A 22,765-nucleotide genomic window follows, 5' to 3' on the forward strand; every position below is an offset into this window, starting at 1 on the left:
ATCATCTAGGTTAATGTGAGTAAGGGTTAGGTTGGGTAGGGAATGTTGGGCGTTTGTCAGTGCGTATGGGCCAGGTTGTGAGAAAAGTGGAGAAGAGCGGAATGAGTTCTGGAATGAATTAACTAGGTGTGTAGAAGGACTGGGTAGAAGGAATTATGTAGTTGTCATGGGTGACTTAGGTGTCATTGGGAAGTATGGCGTACCAGGTGAAAATGAGAGTGGTGAGAGACTGGTAGATATGTGTGTTGAGCTAGAGATGGTGATAAGTTCTAGTTTTTTCAAAAAGAAAGATAAAAACAAGTATGCATGGGTAAGAGTGGCAATAGAAGAGTGGTAGAAAGGGCATTAATGGATTATGTGTTGATAACTAAAAGAATGTTTGGAAGATTGAAAGATGTGCACGTGTTTAGGGGTATGGCTAACGATATGTCTGATCATTTTTTGGTGGAAGGAAAATTGGTTGTAACAAAAGAGTGGAGGAATAGAGTAGGTGGATGTAAAAGGGAGCTAGTGAAGGTTGAAGAGCTAATAAAACCGGGGTAAAAAGTATTTATCAAGAAAGGTTGAAAATGGCATATGACACAGTGAAAGTAAGAGAAACTGGTAATTCAGTGGAGGAGTGGAAGTTAGTAAAAGAAAATTTTGTTGGGACTGCAAGTGATGTGTGTGTGGCAAGAAGTTTGTTGGAGGAAGGGCAATGAATGAAGGAGTGAAGGTAAAAGTGGAAGAGAAAAAGAGGGCTTTTGAAGAATGACTGCAGAGTAATAGTGTAGAGAAGTATGAAAGATAGTGAGAGAAAAATGTGAAAGTAAAGCGCAAGGTAAGTGAGGCAAAAAGGGCAGCTGACCTGAGGTGGGGTCAGGGATTGGGTCATTCATATGAAGAGAATAAGAAGTTTTGGAAAGAAGTGAAGAGAGTAAGGAAGGCTGGTTCAAGAATTGAAGAGACAGTGAAAGATGGAAATGGAAGGTTGTTAAAAGTCAAAAGTTTATATTAACAACTTACGATATATGAATCTTTCTCTCTCTCACTCCATATATTGTGTATACACTATACTTTTAGCTGACACATTTTTTTTACTGAAAGTTAGATTTTGATCTATGTTGCCCAGTCAAGAGATATAATTAATCTGACTTGTGATACCAAGCGAATACCACAAAATCCTACTGAAATTATCATTAAACCACATAGTTAAAGGTTAAAGGTTAAAGGTGACTGGTTTCAGTTCCGGTTCCATCAGGATAGATGCTCACCAGAACGTCAGCCGGGCAAGCCCAACCCCCCAATGTGGTGCCCTACCACAGCAGTAGCCTCCCCAGTAAACAGCTTAAACTCACGGTCCTGGGCGGGGATCGATCTCTTGCCATGCGAAATGCTAGGCAAACACGTTACCACTGTACTAGCCAGCATAAGTGTTTGCCATCTGTCATTTACATTGTAAATATAATTAGGAACATCATCTCTTCAAAGAAATCTACCCCTAACATTTCTGTAGAGCCAAAGAATAACAGAAAAACTTTTTTTCCGAGGCAATTTAATAAAAAATAGCAATGACGATATGGGTGACAAATCAAGGTGCATAAAATAGTTCTACAACTTTAGCCATAGTTCTACAACTTCAGTCTAATACAATAATAAAAAGCTAAAAATTTGATAAAAAGCATGGAATCATATAAAGGTTATAATACTAGACCATTACATTAGAAAGCTTATTTATATCAGCAATGTTTACATGAGTAACAAAATAGACTGCCTAGGATGGTTCTCAAAATATTGGTGTAAATATTCAAACATGATGTATACATTAAAATCTTTTTTTGATAATAAAAAGAAATTATATAATAATCAAATTTATTGCCTAAATGCTTAGTACATAAGTTAACTTAGTTTTGGGAGCTTGTGAAACTTAGAGCATTAACCCTTTTACCCCCAGGCTATTTGGAACTTTCCAACCCTTAACCCCCAGGGGTTATTTTTTTCAAGCACATTTTGCAGTATATTTTTTTCAAATTGCTCTAACAGCCTTAATTTTCATCATAGAGAGGTCAGGTTGGTCTCTCTCTCTTGGAAAATGCCTGAAGTTTCTCAAAAAATTATCAAAAATGTGCAAAAAAAATGTAAATAGGAGTTTTTCGCAAGGACGTACCGGTACGTCCATGGGGGTAAAGGGATGAGTTTATGAAACGTACCAGTACGTCCTTTGGGGGTAAAAGGGTTAATGTATTTTACCAGTATACATGACACCTGTATTGCAAGTCCAGGAATCTATTTTGCAATGTTTCTCACTTAATGTAGGGCTTAGGTTTATATTTTTGTCTTGTTTCTTGATTAATATAATTCAAAAAAACACATTTTCAATATTAAACTTACCCGATAATCATGTAGCTGTCAACTCCGTTGCCCGACAGAATTCTACGGGAGGGATACGCCAGCTATCACTATACTAGAAGGGGGTGTACTCACCAGCGCCACCTGTGGCCAGGTACTACAGTACTTCTTGTTGACACCTCCTCAATTTTTCCTCTGTCGTGCTTCCGGCAAGACGTTCTGGGATACGCTTATGATCTTGGAGTATTGTTCACGGCTTTTGGTGAAGTATTTCTCTCAGATTTCGGCTGTCGCTATACTGGAAAACTTCTATATTAGCTTAGATAGCTTTTATTTAGTTCTGATTAATGGTTAACGATCTTTTTGCTTGATTTGGAATCCCCCTTGGCTAACTCTTTGATTCAAGATGTCTGACATTTCACAAGCCCCACCCCATAGACGATGTAGGTCTTGTAATAGGCGTATTCCGAAGGCCTCGGTAGATCCTCACACCGCTTGTTCTGACTGTAGGGAAAGACCCTGTCAGTTGGAAGATCGATGTGAGGAATGCGCCGGACTTTCGGAACTTGAATTTGTCCGATTCCTGAAATATTCAACCAAGTTAGAGAGAGAGAGAGTTAGGGAGGAGTTCTTCTCGCTCTTCACTTTTTTCCTCACCTCATGATCCCCTACCTTTTCCTCCCCCTGTAGTGGCTACCCCCGAACCTACTATTTGCCCTCAACCTGATATGTCTGTTGTTTTGCGTGCCATTCAGGCTTTAGGTGACAAAGTGGAGTCGGTGGTTAGTGATCATAAGTCTCTTATGGCCGAAGTCAAGGAACTTAAGGTCAAAAGTGCAGTGGGAGGTAATAGTGCCAGTGCTGTGACAAGTGCTAGTGTCAGTGCAGTGCCAAGTGCTAGTGTCAGTGTCAGTGTGGTGCGTGAGGATACTTCTGTGCGTGCCAGTCGTCCTCCCAGTCCGGGACCTCTTGCAAGCTCCCAAGCCCAGGGGAGAAGCAATGTCGAAGGGCAAAAGGGTTCGGCAGGCCTTGATCGGCGCACAGAAGTATCCTCGGTGGTTGCGGGCGTGTCTTACAGAGACCGTCACTCCCACCCGCAGACGATTGAGCCCGTCTTTTACTCGTCTGCTGAAGAATTGTCAGGGAGAAAACGCTGGACTCAGGTCTCAAGACCTCTCAAACGCAAAGTCCAGACCTCAAGAGCTCTACAACCTGGCTGCAGTCATTGGATTAGCTCTGACTCTCCGCAGTCATCAGGTGACTGCACACCTCCTAAGAGGGGTAAGGTGCTGCCGCAACAGACCTCATCTTCTGTTAAGGCTTTGCCTCAGCAGACCTTAGTGTCTGCCGACCCCAAGTTGACTTTACTGCAGTCCATGCAGTCACAGCTTGCGGTCTTAATGCGTGAGTGTCAGGCTGAGAAGGTTACACCTCCTCCTGCGATCGCTCCGCCTAACCGCAGTCCAGTCTGCCAGGCGTACGATGTTGAGGCTCCTCAGGATACCTTACCACGTACTGAGTTGCCAGTTTCCAGCGGTGTGCAGCAACCTCCGCCTTCCTTAAGGCAACCTCAGCAATGGGAACAGGAAGCTTATGCCTTACTTCCTCCGCTTCCGCTTGCGGTTCCACCAGTGAGGCAACACTCTCTTGAGGTACGACAACCTCTTCCATCCATGAGGCAGACACCTCAGCTCTCGCTGCAGCGACCTCAACCCTCCTCAAGGCGAGAGCCTCAACACCTTAGCCTTGCGCCTCAGGAACCTCAACTCGCGAGACAAGAACTGCGTTCTGCGCAGCCGCTACCTCAACTCTCGCAGCTCACACCTCAGGAACCTCAACTCGTTCCTCAGGAACCTGCTACTGCGCATCCGCAACCCTTACAGCAAGCGCAACTCTTGAGTCAAGACACTCATGCCAGGAGTCAGCCTTCTCAACCCATGCGCCTACCTTCCGCTACTCTTTTTGACCAGCCTTTGCAGCCTGAACCTCAGGTTTTAACTCATCAACAGAGACTTGAGGATGAAACCACAAGCGTTTTTGCACCCGCTTGTTCAGATTCTGCTGTTCAGCATACCACTGTTCCATTACCTCTCACCTCGCTACACTCTGGTGATGAGGTTTCTGATGAGGAAGCTGCGCACCTGGATCCCTCATCAGACGTAGAAGAATCCAAGTCTTCTCCTCCACCTATTGACTTTCGTAAGGTCCTGGCTCTTTTCAGAGAGGTATACCCGGACCATTTTGTCTCTGCTACCCCCCGCTCTCCGCCATCTGAGTTTTCGCTGGGCATGCAGCCTGTCAAGTCAACATATTCTAAGCTCGTCTTTGCAAGGTCCTCTAAGAGAGCTTTAAGAATTTTAGGGGAGTGGTTGCAGTCTAAGCAGCAACTAGGGAAGACTTCCTTTATGTTCCCACCGACTAAGCTCACTTCTAAAGCGGGCGTATGGTATGCCACAGGAGAGGAACCAGGCTTGGGAGTACCTGCCTCTGCCCAGGCTGACTTCTCAAGTTTGGTCGACTCTCCTCGTAGAACAGCAATGAGGCGCTCTAAGGTTTGCTGGACCTTCTCCGATCTAGACCACTTCCTAAAGGGTGTATTTCGTGCCTTTGAGATGTTCAATTTTCTTGACTGGTGCCTGGGGGCCCTTAGCAAGAAGACCTCCCCTGCAGACAAGGACTCGGCCATGCTTTTAATGTCCTGCATGGATAAAGCTATCAGGGATGGATCTGGCGAGCTTGCTTCAATGTTTGTGTCAGGAGTTCTTAAGAAAAGGGAGCAACTTTGTACCTTCCTTTCTTCCAGCATCACACCTTGTCAAAGGTCTCAACTCCTTTTCGCTCCGCTCTCTAAGTTCTTGTTTCCCGAAGAGCTTGTCAAGGACTTGTCTGCGGCCCTGATTCAAAAGGACACTCATGATCTTGTGGCCTCTTCAGCTCGTAAGACTAAGGTTGCTCCCTCAGTCCCCAGGACTTATCGCACCCCAGTGGCTGATACTCCTGCTACGAGGTTTATTCCGCCCTTTCGTGGTAGAGCCCCCAGCCGAGGAAGCTCCCGTCCAGACTCTTCCAGGAGCAAGTCTAGGAAAGGTTCCAAGACTTCAAAAGGCAAACACTGACTCTCCTCCTCTCCAGACAGCAGTAGGAGCCAGACTCAAGATCTTCTGGCAAGCTTGGGAAAAGAGAGGTGCAGACGCTCAGTCTGTCAGGTGGCTGAGGGAGGGTTACAGGATACCATTCTGCCGCAAACCCCCTCTGACCACTTCTCCCATCAACCTCTCTCCCAACTACAAGGAAAAGGACAAGAGGCTAGCGTTGCACCAGGAGGTGTCGCTCCTGTTACAGAAGAAGGCAGTGGTTATAGTCCGGGACCATCAATCCCCGGGCTTCTACAACCGTCTCTTTCTGGTGGCCAAGAAGACAGGAGGTTGGAGACCGGTGCTGGACGTCAGCGCGCTCAATGCTTATGTCACCAAGCAGACGTTCACGATGGAGACGACGAAGTCGGTCCTAGCAGCGGTCAGGCAGGAGGACTGGATGGTCTCGTTGGATCTGAAAGATGCTTACTTTCACGTTCCTATTCATCCAGACTCCCAACCTTTCCTGAGATTCGTTTTCGGAAAGGTTGTGTACCAATTCCAAGCCCTGTGTTTTGGCCTAAGCACAGCTCCTATGGTGTTTACGCATCTGATGAGGAATACAGTATTGCAAAATTCCTCCACTTATCGGACATCAGAGCCTCCCTTTACTTAGACGACTGGCTGTTGAGAGCCTCCACGAGTCGTCGCTGTCTGGAGAGTCTCAACTGGACTTTAGACTTGATCAAGGAACTGGGTCTGTTAGTCAATTTAGAAAAGTCCCAGCTCATTCCCTCCCAATCCATTGTGTACCTGGGAATGGAGATTCGGAGTCAGGATTTTCGGGCTTTTCCATCGGCCCCAAGGATAAGCCAAGCCCTAGATTGCATCCAGAGCATGCTGGAGAGGAGCAGTTGCTCGGTGAGACAGTGGATGAGTCTCACAGGGACCCTTTCATCGTTAGCCCTGTTCGTTGAGCTAGGGAGACTCCACCTCCGCCCTCTCCAATTCCATCTAGCAGCTCATTGGGACAAGGATTTGACGCTCGAAGCAGTCTCTATCCCGGTCACCAAAGAGATGAAGACCACTCTCTTGTGGTGGAAGACCAACCTCCTTCTCAGGGAGGGCCTTTCGTTAGCGATTCAGACCCCCAATCTTCATCTCTTCTCGGATGCATCAGACTCGGGCTGGGGCGCGACCTTGAACGGTCAGGAATGCTCGGGAACGTGGAACAAGGAACAGGAAACGCTCCACATCAACTGCAAGGAGCTACTGGCAGTTCATTTGGCCCTATTGAACTTCAAGTCCCTCCTGCTAGGCAAGGTGGTGGAGGTGAACTCCGACAACACCACAGCCTTGGCTTACATCTCCAAGCAGGGAGGGACCCATTCGAGGAGCCTATACGAGATAGCAAGGGACCTCCTCATTTGGTCAAGAAGTCTAAACCTCACCCTAGTTACGAGGTTCATTCAGGGCAACATGAACGTCTCAGCAGATCGCCTAAGCAGAAGAGATCAGGTCATCCCCACGGAATGGACCCTTCACAAGAGCGTGTGCAACAGACTTTGGACCTTGTGGGGTCAGCCGACAATAGATCTGTTTGCCACCTCCATGACCAAAAGGCTTCCTTTGTACTGTTCCCCAGTTCCAGACCCAGCAGCAGTTCATGTAGATGCTTTTCTGCTGAATTGGTCCCATCTCGACCTTTACGCATTCCCACCGTTCAAGATCATAAACAAAGTCATCCAGAAGTTCATCTCGCACGAAGGGACACGGCTGACGCTGGTTGCTCCCCTTTGGCCTGCAAGAGAATGGTTCACAGAGGTACTACAATGGCTGGTCGACGTCCCCAGGACTCTCCCTCTAAGAGTGGACCTTCTACGTCAACCTCACGTAGACAGGTTGCACCCAAACCTCCACGCTCTTCGGCTGACTGCCTTCAGACTGTCGAAAGATTCGCTAGAGCTAGAGGCTTTTCGAAGGAGGCAGCCAGTGCGATTGCCAGAGCAAGGAGGGTATCCACTCGTAGAGTCTACCAATCCAAGTGGGAAGTCTTCCGGAGCTGGTGTAGAGCCAATGCAGTTTCCTCTACCAATACCTCTGTAACCCAAATAGCTGACTTCCTATTACATCTAAGGAATGAGAGATCCCTTTCAGCTCCTACGATTAAAGGGTACAGGAGTATGTTGGCTTCAGTTCTCCGCCACAGAGGTTTGGACCTTTCTTCCAACAAGGACCTTCAAGACATCCTTAAGTCTTTTGAGACTTCTAAAGAACGTCGTTTACCCACTCCAGGCTGGAATCTAGACGTAGTCTTAAGGTTCCTTATGTCTCCTAGGTTCGAACCTCTCCAGTCAGCTTCCTTCAAGGACCTTACCCTCAAGACTCTTTTCCTCGTCTGCCTTGCAACAGCTAAAAGAGTCAGTGAGGTTCATGCCTTCAGCAAGAACATTGGGTTCACTTCCGAATCTGCGACATGTTCTTTACAGCTCGGATTTTTAGCTAAGAATGAACTTCCTTCACGTCCTTGGCCTAGATCGTTTGAAATTCCTAGCCTTTCCAACATGGTAGGTAACGAGCTAGAAAGAGTTCTTTGCCCTGTCAGAGCTCTGAAATATTATCTTAATAGGTCAAAGCCTATTCGAGGACAGTCAGAAGCCTTATGGTGTGCAATCAAGAAACCTTCGATGCCCATGTCCAAAAACGGGGTTTCGTATTATATAAGGCTTCTGATTAGAGAAGCCCATTCTCACATGAAGGAGGAAGACCTTGCTTTGCTGAAGGTAAGGACCCACGAAGTGAGAGCCGTAGCCACTTCGATGGCCTTTAATAAGAACCGTTCTCTGCAGAGCATAATGGATGCAACTTATTGGAGGAGCAAGTCAGTGTTTGCATCATTTTATCTTAAAGATGTCCAGTCTCTTTACGAGAACTGCTACACCCTGGGACCATTCGTAGCAGCGAGTGCAGTAGTAGGTGAGGGCTCAGCCACTACATTCCCTTAATCCCATAACCTTTTTTAACCTTTCTCTTGAATGCTTTTATTGTTGTTTTTATGGTTGTTACGGTAGGCTAAGAAGCCTTCCGCATCCTTTTGATTTGGCGGGTGGTCAATTCATTCTTGAGAAGCGCCTGGGTTAGAGGTTGTGTAGAGGTCCTATAGTAGGGGTTGCAGCCCTATATACTTTAGCACCTTAGAGTTGATTCAGCCTCCTAAGAGGAACGCTGCGCTCAGTAAGGAAGACGAACTTAATAAGGCAGAGTAACGGTTCAAGTCGACTTCCTTACCAGGTACTTATTATTTCATTGTTATTTTGAGATAACTGATTATATGAAATACGGGATACTTAGCTATCCTTTAGTCATGTACACTGGTTTTCACCCACCCCCCTGGGTGTGAATCAGCTACATGATTATCGGGTAAGTTTAATATTGAAAAATGTTATTTTTATTAGTAAAATAAATTTTTGAATATACTTACCCGATAATCATGATTTAATTGACCCTCCCTTCCTCCCCATAGAGAACCAGTGGACCGAGGAAAAATTGAGGAGGTGTCAACAAGAAGTACTGTAGTACCTGGCCACAGGTGGCGCTGGTGAGTACACCCCCTTCTAGTATAGTGATAGCTGGCGTATCCCTCCCGTAGAATTCTGTCGGGCAACGGAGTTGACAGCTACATGATTATCGGGTAAGTATATTCAAAAATTTATTTTACTAATAAAAATAACATTTTTCACATTTTGCATGTAAAGTAGGCTTTTGAGGAGGAGGTACTTTTGCTTAATTCAAACTTCACTAGGCCATAGACAAACTCACCTTAGCATATTCATGAGGCAATCCCGGAGGGAGAAGTGGGGGTCTGCCATCTACTGGAGGGGTTTGCGTGAAGGGAATGATCAAGAGTTGGAAATCTTCAGGATTCATTACTTCACATGCACCAGAAATAACCCCATCACTACCTATGGATGAAATATTAAAATCACATATTTTTAAAAGTAATTTATATTTTTCCTAACTACACAAACCTGAGTCCTTTATTAGGAGTAAGTTTTTGATATAATTGGAAGGAAACTTAAAATTTTAACAAGGTGGCAGTAGTTACTGCCAGGTGTCAATGATGCCCTGACCACATAAAAAGCCTCTGAGCTCTTCACTTTGACCTTCAGCCTGTGGGTACTCACTTCCGTAGGTAATAGACAAAGAAGGTTGTCTTCCATTAACAAACTCTGTCTTCAAGAACTGAGCCCAATATCTGATATGTCTGGGATGGTCTTTTGGTCTCCTCTTTGGCATAAAAACCACATATAACTGTTCTTCAAAGCTAGAGAGGAACAGAGTTCTAGGATATTCATTAATCCATTCTTTTGCTGTAGGAAGAGTTGTAGTGTCTTCCCAGGAAAGGAAGAGAAGTCCTTCTGGTCAGCTTATTAGTCACTCTCGTCACGAAGAGATGAGGAAGGACTTGACGTTGTGAATGGCTGGAGTTCGTGGCAAGGACTTCTCATGTCCTGGACGGGTCTCTGAGCCTGGGAAGATCTAGGTCATAGAACAATCTTAGCATGTCAAAAGATTCTAGTGTGTTGGATGATCTCTGGGCTGGGATCACTGGGAAGGAACATAAGAGGCGACAGGTGTACAGTACTAGATCCCTAGTGAATCAAAAGTAACGATGACCCGATGAACGAGCGTAAGTTCCAACAATGTTACCAACTGATCCTGTGGGAAACAATGAGATCCTAGGGACTCCATGAAAAGACCGCATCCCCAAGAGATACGTCTCTAGCACCTTTCTGGATTAAAACAGCTAGTTGATGGCACTGGGAGTAAACCTGTATCCAGCGGCTGGAAACAAAGCGAAGAGCTCAGTGGCTTGTCGGGCCACCTCGTTAAGATTTAACAACTGTTTTCTAGCAATGGTGAAAACATTGTACTTGTGTAGGAACAAATACATTTTTCTATGGGAGGGTATCTGAGGGTATCAAGTTATTTCACAAAAACAGTGTCTCAACTTATGTCCTCAAAATGCATAATTCATTACACTTTCAATAAATTTCTTACATGCTCCATTTCAACTCCTCTAATCTCAAAAGTTTCAGAGGACATTATATCTTGTAAATATGAACTGTATTTTTCAGATTAAAATTCAGCAGAATAAGGTACTTTTTTTTCATTTGTGTACACAATACATAATCCTTCATGCTTACAAGTTAATACGGTGACTTACTTAAATGCAATGGTCTATTCCACATATTAATATGTGACTGAAGTTGCGCATGCATCATATGCTGCTTAAGCTTTGTGTAGTATATATTAAGTGGGGCCAAAGTGACGCCTTGCGTGCGCCCTCCTACTAATATTGGCCTCTGTGGGGTGAGCGTATGCACAATTACTCCTCTGCAGTCTGCTATCACCATCGACCTCGCTGCACATATAACTACGGTGTTACGGCACTCGCTCAGACGAACCCTTCCAGTGACTGGCCCTAAAACTACCCTAGTGTCATGACACTTGTGTATCACAGCATTTCTGAGATTAGGAGAAAATAATGTAAAGATTATAAAAAGTCCTACAAGCCTTTAGCAAGAGATTATATCATATTTGTGTGCAATTTGCTAATATCCTAAAGGATACTACAGTACACAGGTCACAAAAAGAACTGTAATAAATATTTCCTTCTAAATAAATTACCCATGTAAACAGACAGCCTTTTCTGTAGTTTAAACATACTTGAAAAAGAACTAACAATATATAAACAACAAAATTAATGATTATATAAATAAAGAGGTTTTTGTACAGTAATTAAATTTATACATATATATATATATATATATATATATATATATATATATATATATATATATATATATATATATATTATTGCATCATATCATATTGTAATAAATAGGCAACTTGTCCTTGCACATGATCATACCTGATAGGATGAAGGATGTAAATGTTCGACTTTGAACATCTACGAATTTTTAGATCACAGTTAGCTACCTCTTCTCCCATATGCGCAGTTAAGCCATCGATGAGCTCACACACATATATTAATCTATGCCTGGATGATAAGAGAAAGAAAGCATATAATAAATATATATTGTATATAAAATGCCTTTGATGTTTTTCTTCTAATAAATATATATAGCTCCTCTAATGAGTAGGGTAAGCAAAGAATGGATTCAATGGATTTATTAATTTGGGCAATATAACCATGCACTCAGGTCTGTGAAGTCATTCAGCACTCAAATGCAACGGAGGGAAATTTGTTGCAGTGTGAAGTAAAAGATAAAAGGTTGGACAGCAAGATGGAAGAAATGTAGTGGAAATGGAGGTATGATAAAAGGATAAAAAGTGAGTATTGCTAGGGGGCCAAAGAGGCACTGGAAAAACCCTCAAGTAGTCCCTACAGTGAACCAAGTGTGGTGCACTGACATCAGTAGACCCTTAAGGGGGGGAAAGCAAAGGGAGAGATGAAAGAATCCATGGTGGGAAAAAAAAAAAAATGCTATGTTGCAATTACTCTATCATAATCAATACTGAATTTATAAAACACACACAAAAAAAGAAAGATGAACTTATCAATTGGTTAACAAAATTACTTAAAAAATCACAAATTCTTCAAGTAATGTGTGTTTGCTCACTATACAAACCTGAGGCTCTTAATGGGAGTACGATTTCAACATAGCTGAAACTCAGCTATTAAAATTTATAACGAGGTGTAGGTAGTTACTGTTAGGTGACAAGGAAACCCCCTTGCCAGCACACTGAATTGCCATTTTGACCTTCACCTAGGACTTGAGGGGTGGGTGAAGCAGGGAGGTGAAGAACTCTGGTTTGTATAGTTAGGAAAAATATTAGTGATTTCTTCCTACACATGAAATAAACCTTTGTCCTTTAATAGGAGAGTTATCCCAAGAAGGGAATACTGTAAGTCCAAATATATAGGAGAGTTATCCCAAGAAGGGAATACTGTAAGTCCAAATAGCCAAACTATTGACATAGGGAGGTGCAAGTGTTGGCTTCTATCCACCTCAAAGAAACTGAGAAATAAAAGTGGTGATGGGTAAGGTTTCTGTCTAGCAACAGGCAATCAATAAAAAAATCTATCCTAAAAAGATAATTTTGAATAGTGTGGTCAATATAACGTAATGAGGTTGTCCACCTCGATTCAACCCTTCTCCTCATGAGGAGGATGGGGGAAATTCTTTTATATTTACTCATGCAGAAAAGCAACTTCGTACAGAAGCTTACCTGCCTCAACGTTCGATCCAGCAAATCATGGCAAGAGCTCTGTACCTCAAGAAAAGGGAAAGGAAAGAAGGAAAAGGGCAACATTCTTGGCTCTTAACTAGACTTACGTCACGACTGCTATCTTGAGATAAGATGCTTCGTCTCATGAAGGAGCTAGGTTTGCTACACAACCTGCTGATGTGCCAACCAGTGTCTCTTCAGACACCAATGGAGGGATCTCTGATGAAATTGCCCATATGGAACTAGCTTCTCCACCAATTTGAGATATTCTAGCAGCAGTAATAGCAGGAAGAAAATAGGCAGTGCTACTCTTCCGAGTCTGCTGATTCGATCAGTTAATGGAAGACCTTTGCTGCTGTCATATCTATTAGCATATCCAGATACTCCATCCTCTGCACAGGTATGGTGATCGTGGCAAAAGACACGCAGCATGTCTCTACATTAAGAGTTGTTGTTCCTGGGAGGAAGACGGAATCAGCCAGTCGTCTAGATACGGAAGTAGACTAGATGGATGCAGCTGATATGAGCCTGCGCTGATAGAAGAGAGAATCTGCGAGTGAAAACCTCTCCATTAAGGCTGAAGTGGAGATACTTCCTTCGAATCACAGAAAGTAAGATGATGTTCCTCTTTATTACAGCACAGTATTCAGTGTCTCCATCCTGAATGGAGCGTGCAACACAAATTTATTCAAGGGAGAGAGATCACTGATCGGTCTCCAGTCTCCTGTTTTCTCCACTAACAAAAGCTGACGGAAGAAGCCTTAAGATCTGTCCCATAAGATCTGCAGCGTGTCCTTTACCTGCATCTTCTCTACCTCTGACCAAGAGCTGGTGAAAGGAAGACTGTAACTGGAACAAAGTACCTTTACCATCCACTCTTCAGCTCTGTGCAAATGCCACTTCACTCAATGGCTCAACAGTCATCCTCCACTCATGGCTCAGAAGGGGACTTCCACTTCTTACATCCTCCAACTCCTTCTAAACTGTCCCATTCGGAAACAAAAGGAAAAAATAGAGACGATGCTCCTGCGAGATATAGACAGGGCTGGTGGGAGGTCTCTGTTTTTATCAAGGGCCGAATTCAGGGGGTCTTTGCTCAAGTCCAAGATGTCTGTGGGATTGTAATGCTCTTAAATGTGACTGCCTGATGAAAAAAGGAATCATGGACAGTATTTATCTTTCTACTGTGTCATACACTTCCTATGTTGGGAAGAGGTCGGAGCCCTGACGAATGGAGGAATTTTGAAGGGCTACAGCTTCTCTCTGGCTAATAAATCTCACACACTTTGCAACCAAAGCATACTTTCATTTCAGGACCCAGTTGGCCAACTGGTTAGCAGACTCATGCATGAGGAAAGTGACCACCTTTGCTCCTGACAACAAGAGATTGGTTGGTAAATTTCTTCTTATTTTCAGGTGAAGTCACACCTTGAGAAGGAGAGAAGTAGGCCACTGCCTTGGATCAGTGGTCCAATCAGGAGCTTTCACATAGGCTTGACATTGCTGTGGTTTACAAGGAAGCGAATTCCAACGGCAAAAATAACCGTTCTTCCCGAACCTAGTATTTCCAGAGTGGTTCCTGGCGTCAATGCTGTCATAGCATCATCTATTGGGTTGTAGAATTTCTCCTGACATGTCATTGCTGGAGCCTGAATCTTCATCAAGTGACTCGTGAGTAGGGTATTCCTTGGTCCAGCTATTTGGGAGTCTATGCCCTCTCAAGTGCATCTTGGGTGACCTCTAATCAAGGTAATTCAAGAGCAAGTTTTGACCCTTAATGGGCATAGAAGCCACAGTCAAGTTATGTCTTCTCTCTTGATTGGTTCTCTTATTGCCTCCACAAGGTCATTGGACTATCATCATCTCGTTATAAATTTTAAAAGCGGAGTTTCACCTTCACCTAATCATACTCCTATTAAAGAATGAAGGTTTGTATCTGGGTAGGAACAAATAAGTGGAGTGTTACTATATTACTGTACAATACATAAAACTTTCAGATATACTGCTGAATTTCAGAATACATAACAGCTGAAATAAAAGCTTTTGTGAACGAACCTCTAATTATCAAGTATCAATTGCTACACAACATCTCATAACTAATGTTAAGACGGACAAAAATAGATCTTACCCAGCTGCTGGAGAAGCTACAACCCTATGGTGTGATTGAGGTGCGAGAGACACAACTGGCCACGGTTGTCTGCATCCACGACGAACGCAAAGCCATTCTCCATGGGGAGCCCAGTCAAGACCTCTCAATAACCACTGTTCAAATAAACTGTATTTGTTTGGGTTATTCAATGAGCTTCCACAAAACTGTGAGAATTATTGAATTAATACAAATTTACTGAAGTTGGATAACAAAGTGGGAAAATGTTAAAGGGATACTGCAATGAAATTTTTAATACCATCTACTTTCTATAAGTGATTTGAAAGACAAGGTTGCTGAAATCTCTCTGTTTTATGCTATTTTCAGATAATCTTTACACAAAGTTTGTACATAACACACACTTCCTTAAAACAAAAGTATCTTTCATGCTTACTTACCCATAACTTTATTTTACATCAAGTTCTACCATTTTAAATATTTTCTATTTTAATGGGTGTTACCTAAGTTCCGAATACAGTATATCAAAGTACAGTGAGACCAGTGAGACTTAAAAGAGCGTTATTAACCCTTTTACCCCCAGGCTATTTGGAAATTTCCAACCCTTAACCCCCAGGGGGTTATTTTTTTCCCCAGCACATTTTGCAGTATATTTTTTTTAAATTGCTCTACCAGCCTCAATTTTTGTCATGGAGAGGTCAGGTTGGTCTCATTCTCTTGGAAAATGCCTGAATTTTCTCAAAAAATTATCAAAAATATGAAGAAAAAAAAAATTTATAGCATTTTTTTGCAAGGACGTACCGGTACGTCCATGGGGGTAAAGGGATGAGTTTTGTGAAACGTACCAGTACGTCCTTTGGGGGTAAAAGGGTTAAGAATTACATTTAGTTTTAAAATGCTACAAAAACAAACAGGGATTGTAGTGTTTACATATGTATCATATTTCCATAAGTGTTTCAAAATAAAATACCTAAAACTTCATGTACAATAATATACAATGGAGTATAGATGTTGCAACCAAACCAGCCATTTTTGGAAGGTGCAACCAGTCAAAGTGGATACAGTAGCAGAGCATTGCAGCCCCAACTTATGAATGCTATGTCCACAGATTGCTCAAAGCCTACTGCTCACCAGTCCACCAAGTTAACCCTTTTACCCCCAAAGGACATACTGGTACGTTTCACAAAAGCCATCCCTTTACCCCCATGGACGTACCGGTACGTCCTTGCAAACAAATGCTAAAAAAAATTTTTTTTTCATATTTTTTATAATCTTTTGAGAAAATTCAGGCATTATCCAAGAGAATGAGACCAACCTGACCTCTCTATGACAAAAATTAAGGCTGTTAGAGTAATTTAAAAAATATATACTGCAAAATGTGCTGGGAAAAAAATAACCCCCTTGGGGTTAAGGGTTGGAAATTTCCAAATAGCCTGGGGGTAAAAGGGTTAAGGTCTAGAAAAGGTAGAAAAGGATATTGGGCTAGAAACCTTATTCAAGACTCAAGATGATGGAAGGCTGTATCTTTGTGGTACCAACCACTCCAAAGAGGACAAACTGTGTGGTGGTAAATTCATCAAATCTCCTGTACTATAAGATTCTATAAGTGATAATGTATACGTCATAATCATCTATAGGTAAAATAAAATTATGCATGATTTGATAGCCTTCAGTTCTAAGTAGTAGTCAAGCTACATTGAGTTTATAGTATACTAGAGCCTCATAAACTATAAAACTTTTGATTTAGAAAAAAAACAATAAAAATATGCCAGTTAATCACTTAATTAACCACAGCCACTAACCTGGAAGCACTGGGTGAATTTTTCAAATCATTCGGTGAAGTTATGTTTAAAAATAAAAGAATGTTAGCCCAAAGTCTACAAGGTTTCTCTCATTCTTCCGTCTTTCTTATTCATTTCCATTATTTACACATTTTTACTATCTATTTCAGTCTAGTTTATTCCACATACTGTACCCTTATTCCCATCTTTATAATGCATTATCTCCTTTATCTCATTATTTTCTTTCTTGTTCCCTGTTATCCAGTATTTCCAACTATGTTCCACCTATCAATTATATCTAATGCCAAAGGCTATAAGGTTTTGCCCATTCTTCCCTCTTTCCTCCTCATTCATCTTTTCACCTCTGATGTTTATGAATTTTAATTGTTCACTTCAGTTTATGTTTATTCCTTATACCCTTCCTTGTTCATTTTATCCCACATCATCCTTATTCTCTTTTATTCAATATTTCCTATGTATTCTATTTTTACTGATCTGATTTAATTCAGATTTTTTAAACATGAATTTACAGTATATTAATAATGATATTTTGATTATAAAATAAATTTTTGAATATACTTACCCGGTGAATATATAGCTGCAACTCTGTTGCTCGACAGACAAAATCTACGGAAAAACTCGCCAGCGATCGCTACACAGGTTGCGGGTGTGCCCAACAGCGCCATCTGTCGACCAGATACCCAGCTCTTATGTAAACAAAGACTCAATTTTCTCCTCGTCCCACTGCGTCTCTATTGGGGAGGAAGGGAGGGTCATTTAATTTATATTCACCGGGTAAGTATATTCAAAAATTTATTTTATAATCAAAATATCATTTTTAAATATTTAACTTAGCCGGTGAATATATAGCTGATTCACACCCAGGATGGTGGGTAGAGACCAGTAATATATGATTACATTTTATGAGCTAAGAGTTTTTTATTTCATTTTAGAAGTTATCAAAATAACAAAAACAAAATAAATAGGTACCTGGTAAGGAAGTCGACTTGAACAATTACTCTGCCTTTTAAGTACGTCTTCCTTACGGAGCCTCGCGATCCTCTTAGGATGCTGATCGACCCCTAGGAGCTGAAGTATCAAGGGTTGCAACCCATACAACAGGACCTCATCAAACCCCTAATCTGGGCGCTCTCAAGAAATGACTTTGACCACCCGCCAAATCAACCAGGATGCGAAAGGCTTCTTAGCCTTCCGGACAACCCATAAAAAAAAAAACATTTCAAGAGACAGATTAAAAGGATATGGAATTAGGGAATTGTAGTGGTTGAGCCCTCACCCACTACTGCACTCGCTGCTACGAATGGTCCCAGTGTCTACGTAGCAGTTCTTGTAAAGAGACTGGACATCTTTCAAGTAAAATGACGCGAACACTGACTTGCTTCTCCAATAAGTTGCGTCCATTATACTTTGCAGAGATATATTTTGCTTAAAGGCCACGGAAGTTGTTACAGCTCTAACTTCGTGCGTCTTCACCTTAAGCAAAGTTCGGTCTTCCTCACTCAGATGTGAATGAGCTTCTCGTATTAACAATCTGATAAAGTCTGACCAAGCATTCTTTGACATAGGCAAGGATGGTTTCTTAACTGAACACCATAAAGCTTCAGATTGGCCTCGTAAAGGTTTAGTACGCTTTAAATAGAACTTAAGAGCTCTAACAGGGCATAAGACTCTTTCTAGTTCATTGCCTACAATCTCCGATAAGCTGGGGATATCGAAAGATTTAGGCCAAGGCCGAGAAGGCAGCTCATTTTTGGCTAGAAAACCAAGTTGCAGCGAACAAGTGGCTTTTTCTGACGAAAATCCGATGTTCTTGCTGAAGGCATGAATCTCACTGACTCTTTTAGCCGAGGCTAAGCATACCAGGAAAAGAGTCTTAAGAGTGAGATCTTTCAGGGAGGCTGATTGTAACGGCTCCAACCTGTCTGACATGAAGAATCTTAGTACCACGTCTAAATTCCATCCAGGGGTAGCCAAACGACGCTCCTTGGTGGTCTCAAAAGACTTAAGGAGGTCTTGCAGATCTTCATGTTTGGAAAGATCTAAGCCTCTATGCCGGACGACCGATGCCAACATGCTTCTGTAGCCCTTGATAGTGGGAGCTGAAAGGGATCGTCCTTTTCTCAGGTATAAGAGAAAAACAGCTATTTGAGCTACAGAGGTACTGGTCGAGGATACAGAAACTGACTTGCACCAGTCTCGGAAGACTTCCCACTTCGATTGGTAGACTCTAATGGAAGACGCTCTCCTTGCTCTAGCAATCGCACTGGCTGCTTCCTTCGAAAAGCCTCTAGCTCTCGAGAGTCTTTCGATAGTCTGAAGGCAGTCAGACGAAGAGCGTGGAGGCTTTGGAGTACCTTCTTTACGTGTGGCTGACGTAGAAGGTCTACCCTTAGAGGAAGACTACTGGGAACGTCTACTAACCATCGAAGTATCTCGGTGAACCATTCTCTCGCGGGCCAGAGGGAAGCAACTAACGTCAACCTTGTCCCTTTGTGAGAGGCGAACTTCTGCAGTACCTTGTTGACAATCTTGAACGGTGGGAATGCGTAGAAATCCAGATGTGACCAATCTAGGAGGAAAGCATCTATATGTATTGCTGCTGGGTCCGGGACTGGAGAGCAATAGATTGGAAGCCTCTTGGTCAGCGAGGTTGCAAAGAGATCTATGGATGGTTAACCCCAATTGGCCCAAAGTCTCTTGCACACATCCTTGTGGAGGGTCCATTCGGTTGGAATTACTTGCCCTTTCCGACTGAGACAATCTGCTATGACGTTCAAGTCGCCTTGGATGAACCTCGTTACTAGGGAGATGTCTTGACCTTTTGACCAGATGAGCAGGTCCCTTGCGATCTCGTACAACGTCAGTGAGTGGGTACCTCCTTGTTTGGAGATGTACGCCAAGGCCGTGGTGTTGTCCGAGTTAACTTCCACCACTTTGCCTCGAAGGAGAGACTTGAAGCTTTTCAAGGCCAGATGTACTGCCAACAGCTCCTTGCAGTTGATATGCATGCTCCTCTGACTCGAGTTCCACAGTCCTGAGCATTCCCGACCGTCTAGTGTCGCGCCCCAGCCCACGTCCGATGCGTCCGAGAAGAGAACGTGGTTGGTTGGGAGTCTGAACAGCCAGGGGAAGACCCTCTCTTAGGTTGATATTGTCCTTCCACCAAGTCAGACAAGACTTTATCTTTTCGGAAAACGGGATCGAGACCGCTTCTAGCGTCTTGTCCTTTTTCCAGTGAAAAGCTAGATGGTATGAAGAGGACGGAGGTGTAGTCTTCCTAGTGACACAAATTGTTCCACGGATGACAGCGTCCCTACCAGACTCATCCACAGCCTGACTGAGCAGCGTTCCTTCTTCAGCATCTTCTGGATGGATAGCAGGGCTTGATCTATTCTGGGGGCTGATCGTCTTGTTGTTCAGCAACGTCCTCATCAGAGGGTTCCTCATCCGAAAACTGATGAGGAAACGGCAACGGAGTGGGCAACGTCTGGCTCGCTGAGTCCGGTCGCACTGGTGCATGCGTGACAGAGCCGGACGCAACATCATGGAACTGCTGCACAGTCTGTGAACTGTCAACAACAATGGGTGCGCGAGGAAGCACAGCGTCAACCCGAGACTGTCTAGACCGTCTGGGTTGTGCAGTCAACACCCTACCGGGTTGCTGAGGTTGACGCACTGCGTCAAAACAAGTCACCTCTGCTGGTTGTTGAACGTCCTGAACGTCAACAACCACCTCCGAGCGTCGCTTAACGACAACGTGCGGCTGGCAACCCACACTGGGTCGCATCGGTGGAAGAACCACCTCAACTGGCAGACGCGAGTAGGTTACCTCAGCGTCAACAGGGCGCACAACCGACCGGTTGGAAGGTTGTTGGCCAGAAGGTTCGGTAGCAACCTTCTCCGCATTAAAGTCCTCTATCAAGGACGCAAGCTTGGACTGCATGTCTTGCAGCAAAGCCCATTTAGGGTCTACGGGAGCAGGTGCGTCAACAGACGGGGTTAGCGACTGAGGCGGTACCGCTTTCCATCCCTGAAAGCCTTGTTTATGCATGACATAATTGTACAGCAAAACTTCAAAGGCTCGAAAACAGCTGTGAAGTTGACCTGTAAAAAAAACTTGGAGCGTCTCCTGGCCAGGCGCCAGGGAGAGTCTACGAGATTTGAGAAGTCTATCTGGGCAGAGGCATTAACTCCCAAGCCGAGAACTTCTCTCATGTCATATCAGACTCTCGCTCTATAAGCCAGTTTAAAAGAAGGGAAAGCAAAGGCTGTATCCCCCAAACTCCTCCTGGTGAAAAACCAGTCGCCTAGCCAACGTAAAGCTCTCTAGGAGAGCGAGAGAGCACTAGCCTAAAAACAACGGCTTCGAAGTAGCTAGGCCTAGTGTAAGCTCTGACGTTTAGGCGAACGAGGAGCAGCAGTTACAAAAAGATCCGGACAAAGATCCTTAAAAAAATCATCATGATTTAATTAAAGTCCATAGGGGGCTAAGCAGCTTTAGGCTCCTCTGCATCTGACAGAGTCCTCAAGGGAATATCAGTAGGAGGGGGAACAGCAACTTCCTCATCTACAGGAACCTTGTCCGATAAAAGCTGAGTCTCAAGCAAGGGAGAGACCTACCGTGGTGGCAATGCTTTACAAGCTGAGTCCACACTCACTGGTGCATTAGTAGCGGACCAGAACGCAACGTCATGTAACTGCTTGACAGTCTGTGAACTGTCAACAACTGAACTGTCAACCACAACAGGTGCGTGAGGACGCACAGCGTCCACTCGAGACTGCTTTGACTGCCTAGACTGAGCAGTCAAAACAACTCTAGAAAGCGTCAAAACAAGTCAACTCCGATTGTTAGTGAACGTCTTGAACGTCAACAGGAGCATCAGCAAGTGGCCTAACGTCCAAATGCGGCTGAAAAACCACACGAGACCGCATCGAGTGTGGTTCTAAACAACCTGACTGACGTGACTTAGCTACGCCAACGTCAACAGGGAGCACAAGGGAACGTTAGGTTGGCTGAAAGCCAGGATATCGATGAGATAAACGGCTAGACTCAACGGACTAATCGGCAGAATAGTCTTCCATAAGGGAGGCAAGCATATTCTGTATGTCTTGCCATACAACCCATTAAGGATCAACGGAAATGGTTGTGGTAAGAGACGAGGGTAACGTCTGTGACCGCAACACTTTGCCAACAAAAAAGACTCTCGGAGTCTGTGTTACGCTTTTGTTAGGCGGCGAGCAGTTATCCGATGACTGCATAGGGTCAGAGCTGTCCTAATGGCTGTAACCAGGACGCTGGACCTGTCCTGAAAGGACTGACTTTCGCTTAAGGGCTTCGAAACCTTGTGACAGGTTTCTTATGCGAAAAGCCTTCGGATGACAAGGAGAAACAACGTCTCTCTCGTCTTATGGTAGGGGAGATCTTGGTAAGATACACCCGATACCATAGAGGGAAAACGTCTGTTCGTTGATCAAGGCCTCTCGAACCCATAAGTCGTTCGACATTACTTCTCCCCTGGGCTTGGGAGCATGCAAGAGGTCCCGGACTAGGTGAACGACAGGCACGAACAGACGAACCCTCGGACGCAACACTGTAACACTTTGCGCATATCACTTTATCACTTCGATTTTCTGTTTTGCACTTATTTCACTGAAATCGAAACTTTTACTGATTTCTACCTGAAACACGCAATTCTACCCTTCATTAAAAGGTAGTAATTGCGAAATCAGTCGTATAATGCAAGCTCATTAATACCAGCAAAAAACAGAAAACATATTTTAAGATAAAAAATCCAGTGGCTGGGAAAGAGACTAAACACTAGTTCATATAAACTACGTTTTCAATCTCTCACCGCACATAGCCTGGGGACGAGAATAAAAAACTAAAAACGTTTTATCCTTCCTCCCGTACAGAGACTAGGGACAAGAGTAACTCGAGAACAACGTTACCCGCTTGAACGGAACGTTTTCTCTCCTCTCTCTCCCTCCGTCTCTATCTCTCTCTCTCTTTCTCTCATGATTTCGCACCTAAGAGAAGAGCCCAATTATATCTCGTCAAAAAAACATGTTATTTGACTAAAGGAAAAAACTGAAAGGTTTTTCAAATAAAAAGTTCCTTTAAAATAGAATTTAAAACATTTAAGCTAAGAGAGAATGAACAAAACGTCAGAATCGATTTACTCTTACTGCAAAGTGAAACC

General features: G+C 43.5%; 1 protein-coding gene across 3 annotated transcripts in view; it reads right to left on the minus strand.

Moving 5' to 3' along the window:
* LOC137656715 (TBCC domain-containing protein 1-like) overlaps nt 1-22,765 on the minus strand; it is a 137,511-nt gene that overhangs the window by 14,713 nt on the left and 100,033 nt on the right. For all 3 annotated transcript variants that reach the window (XM_068390948.1, XM_068390947.1, XM_068390949.1), the window contains exons 9-12: nt 14,788-14,934; nt 11,338-11,466; nt 10,630-10,931; nt 9,222-9,364 (exon numbers count right to left, since the gene is read on the minus strand). In XM_068390948.1, coding sequence (XP_068247049.1) covers nt 9,222-9,364; nt 10,630-10,931; nt 11,338-11,466; nt 14,788-14,934 — 721 coding nt within the window. The remainder of the gene's footprint in view (nt 1-9,221; nt 9,365-10,629; nt 10,932-11,337; nt 11,467-14,787; nt 14,935-22,765) is intronic.

Source organism: Palaemon carinicauda, chromosome 17 (assembly GCF_036898095.1).
Source record: "Palaemon carinicauda isolate YSFRI2023 chromosome 17, ASM3689809v2, whole genome shotgun sequence".
NCBI classification, from domain to species: domain Eukaryota; kingdom Metazoa; phylum Arthropoda; class Malacostraca; order Decapoda; family Palaemonidae; genus Palaemon; species Palaemon carinicauda.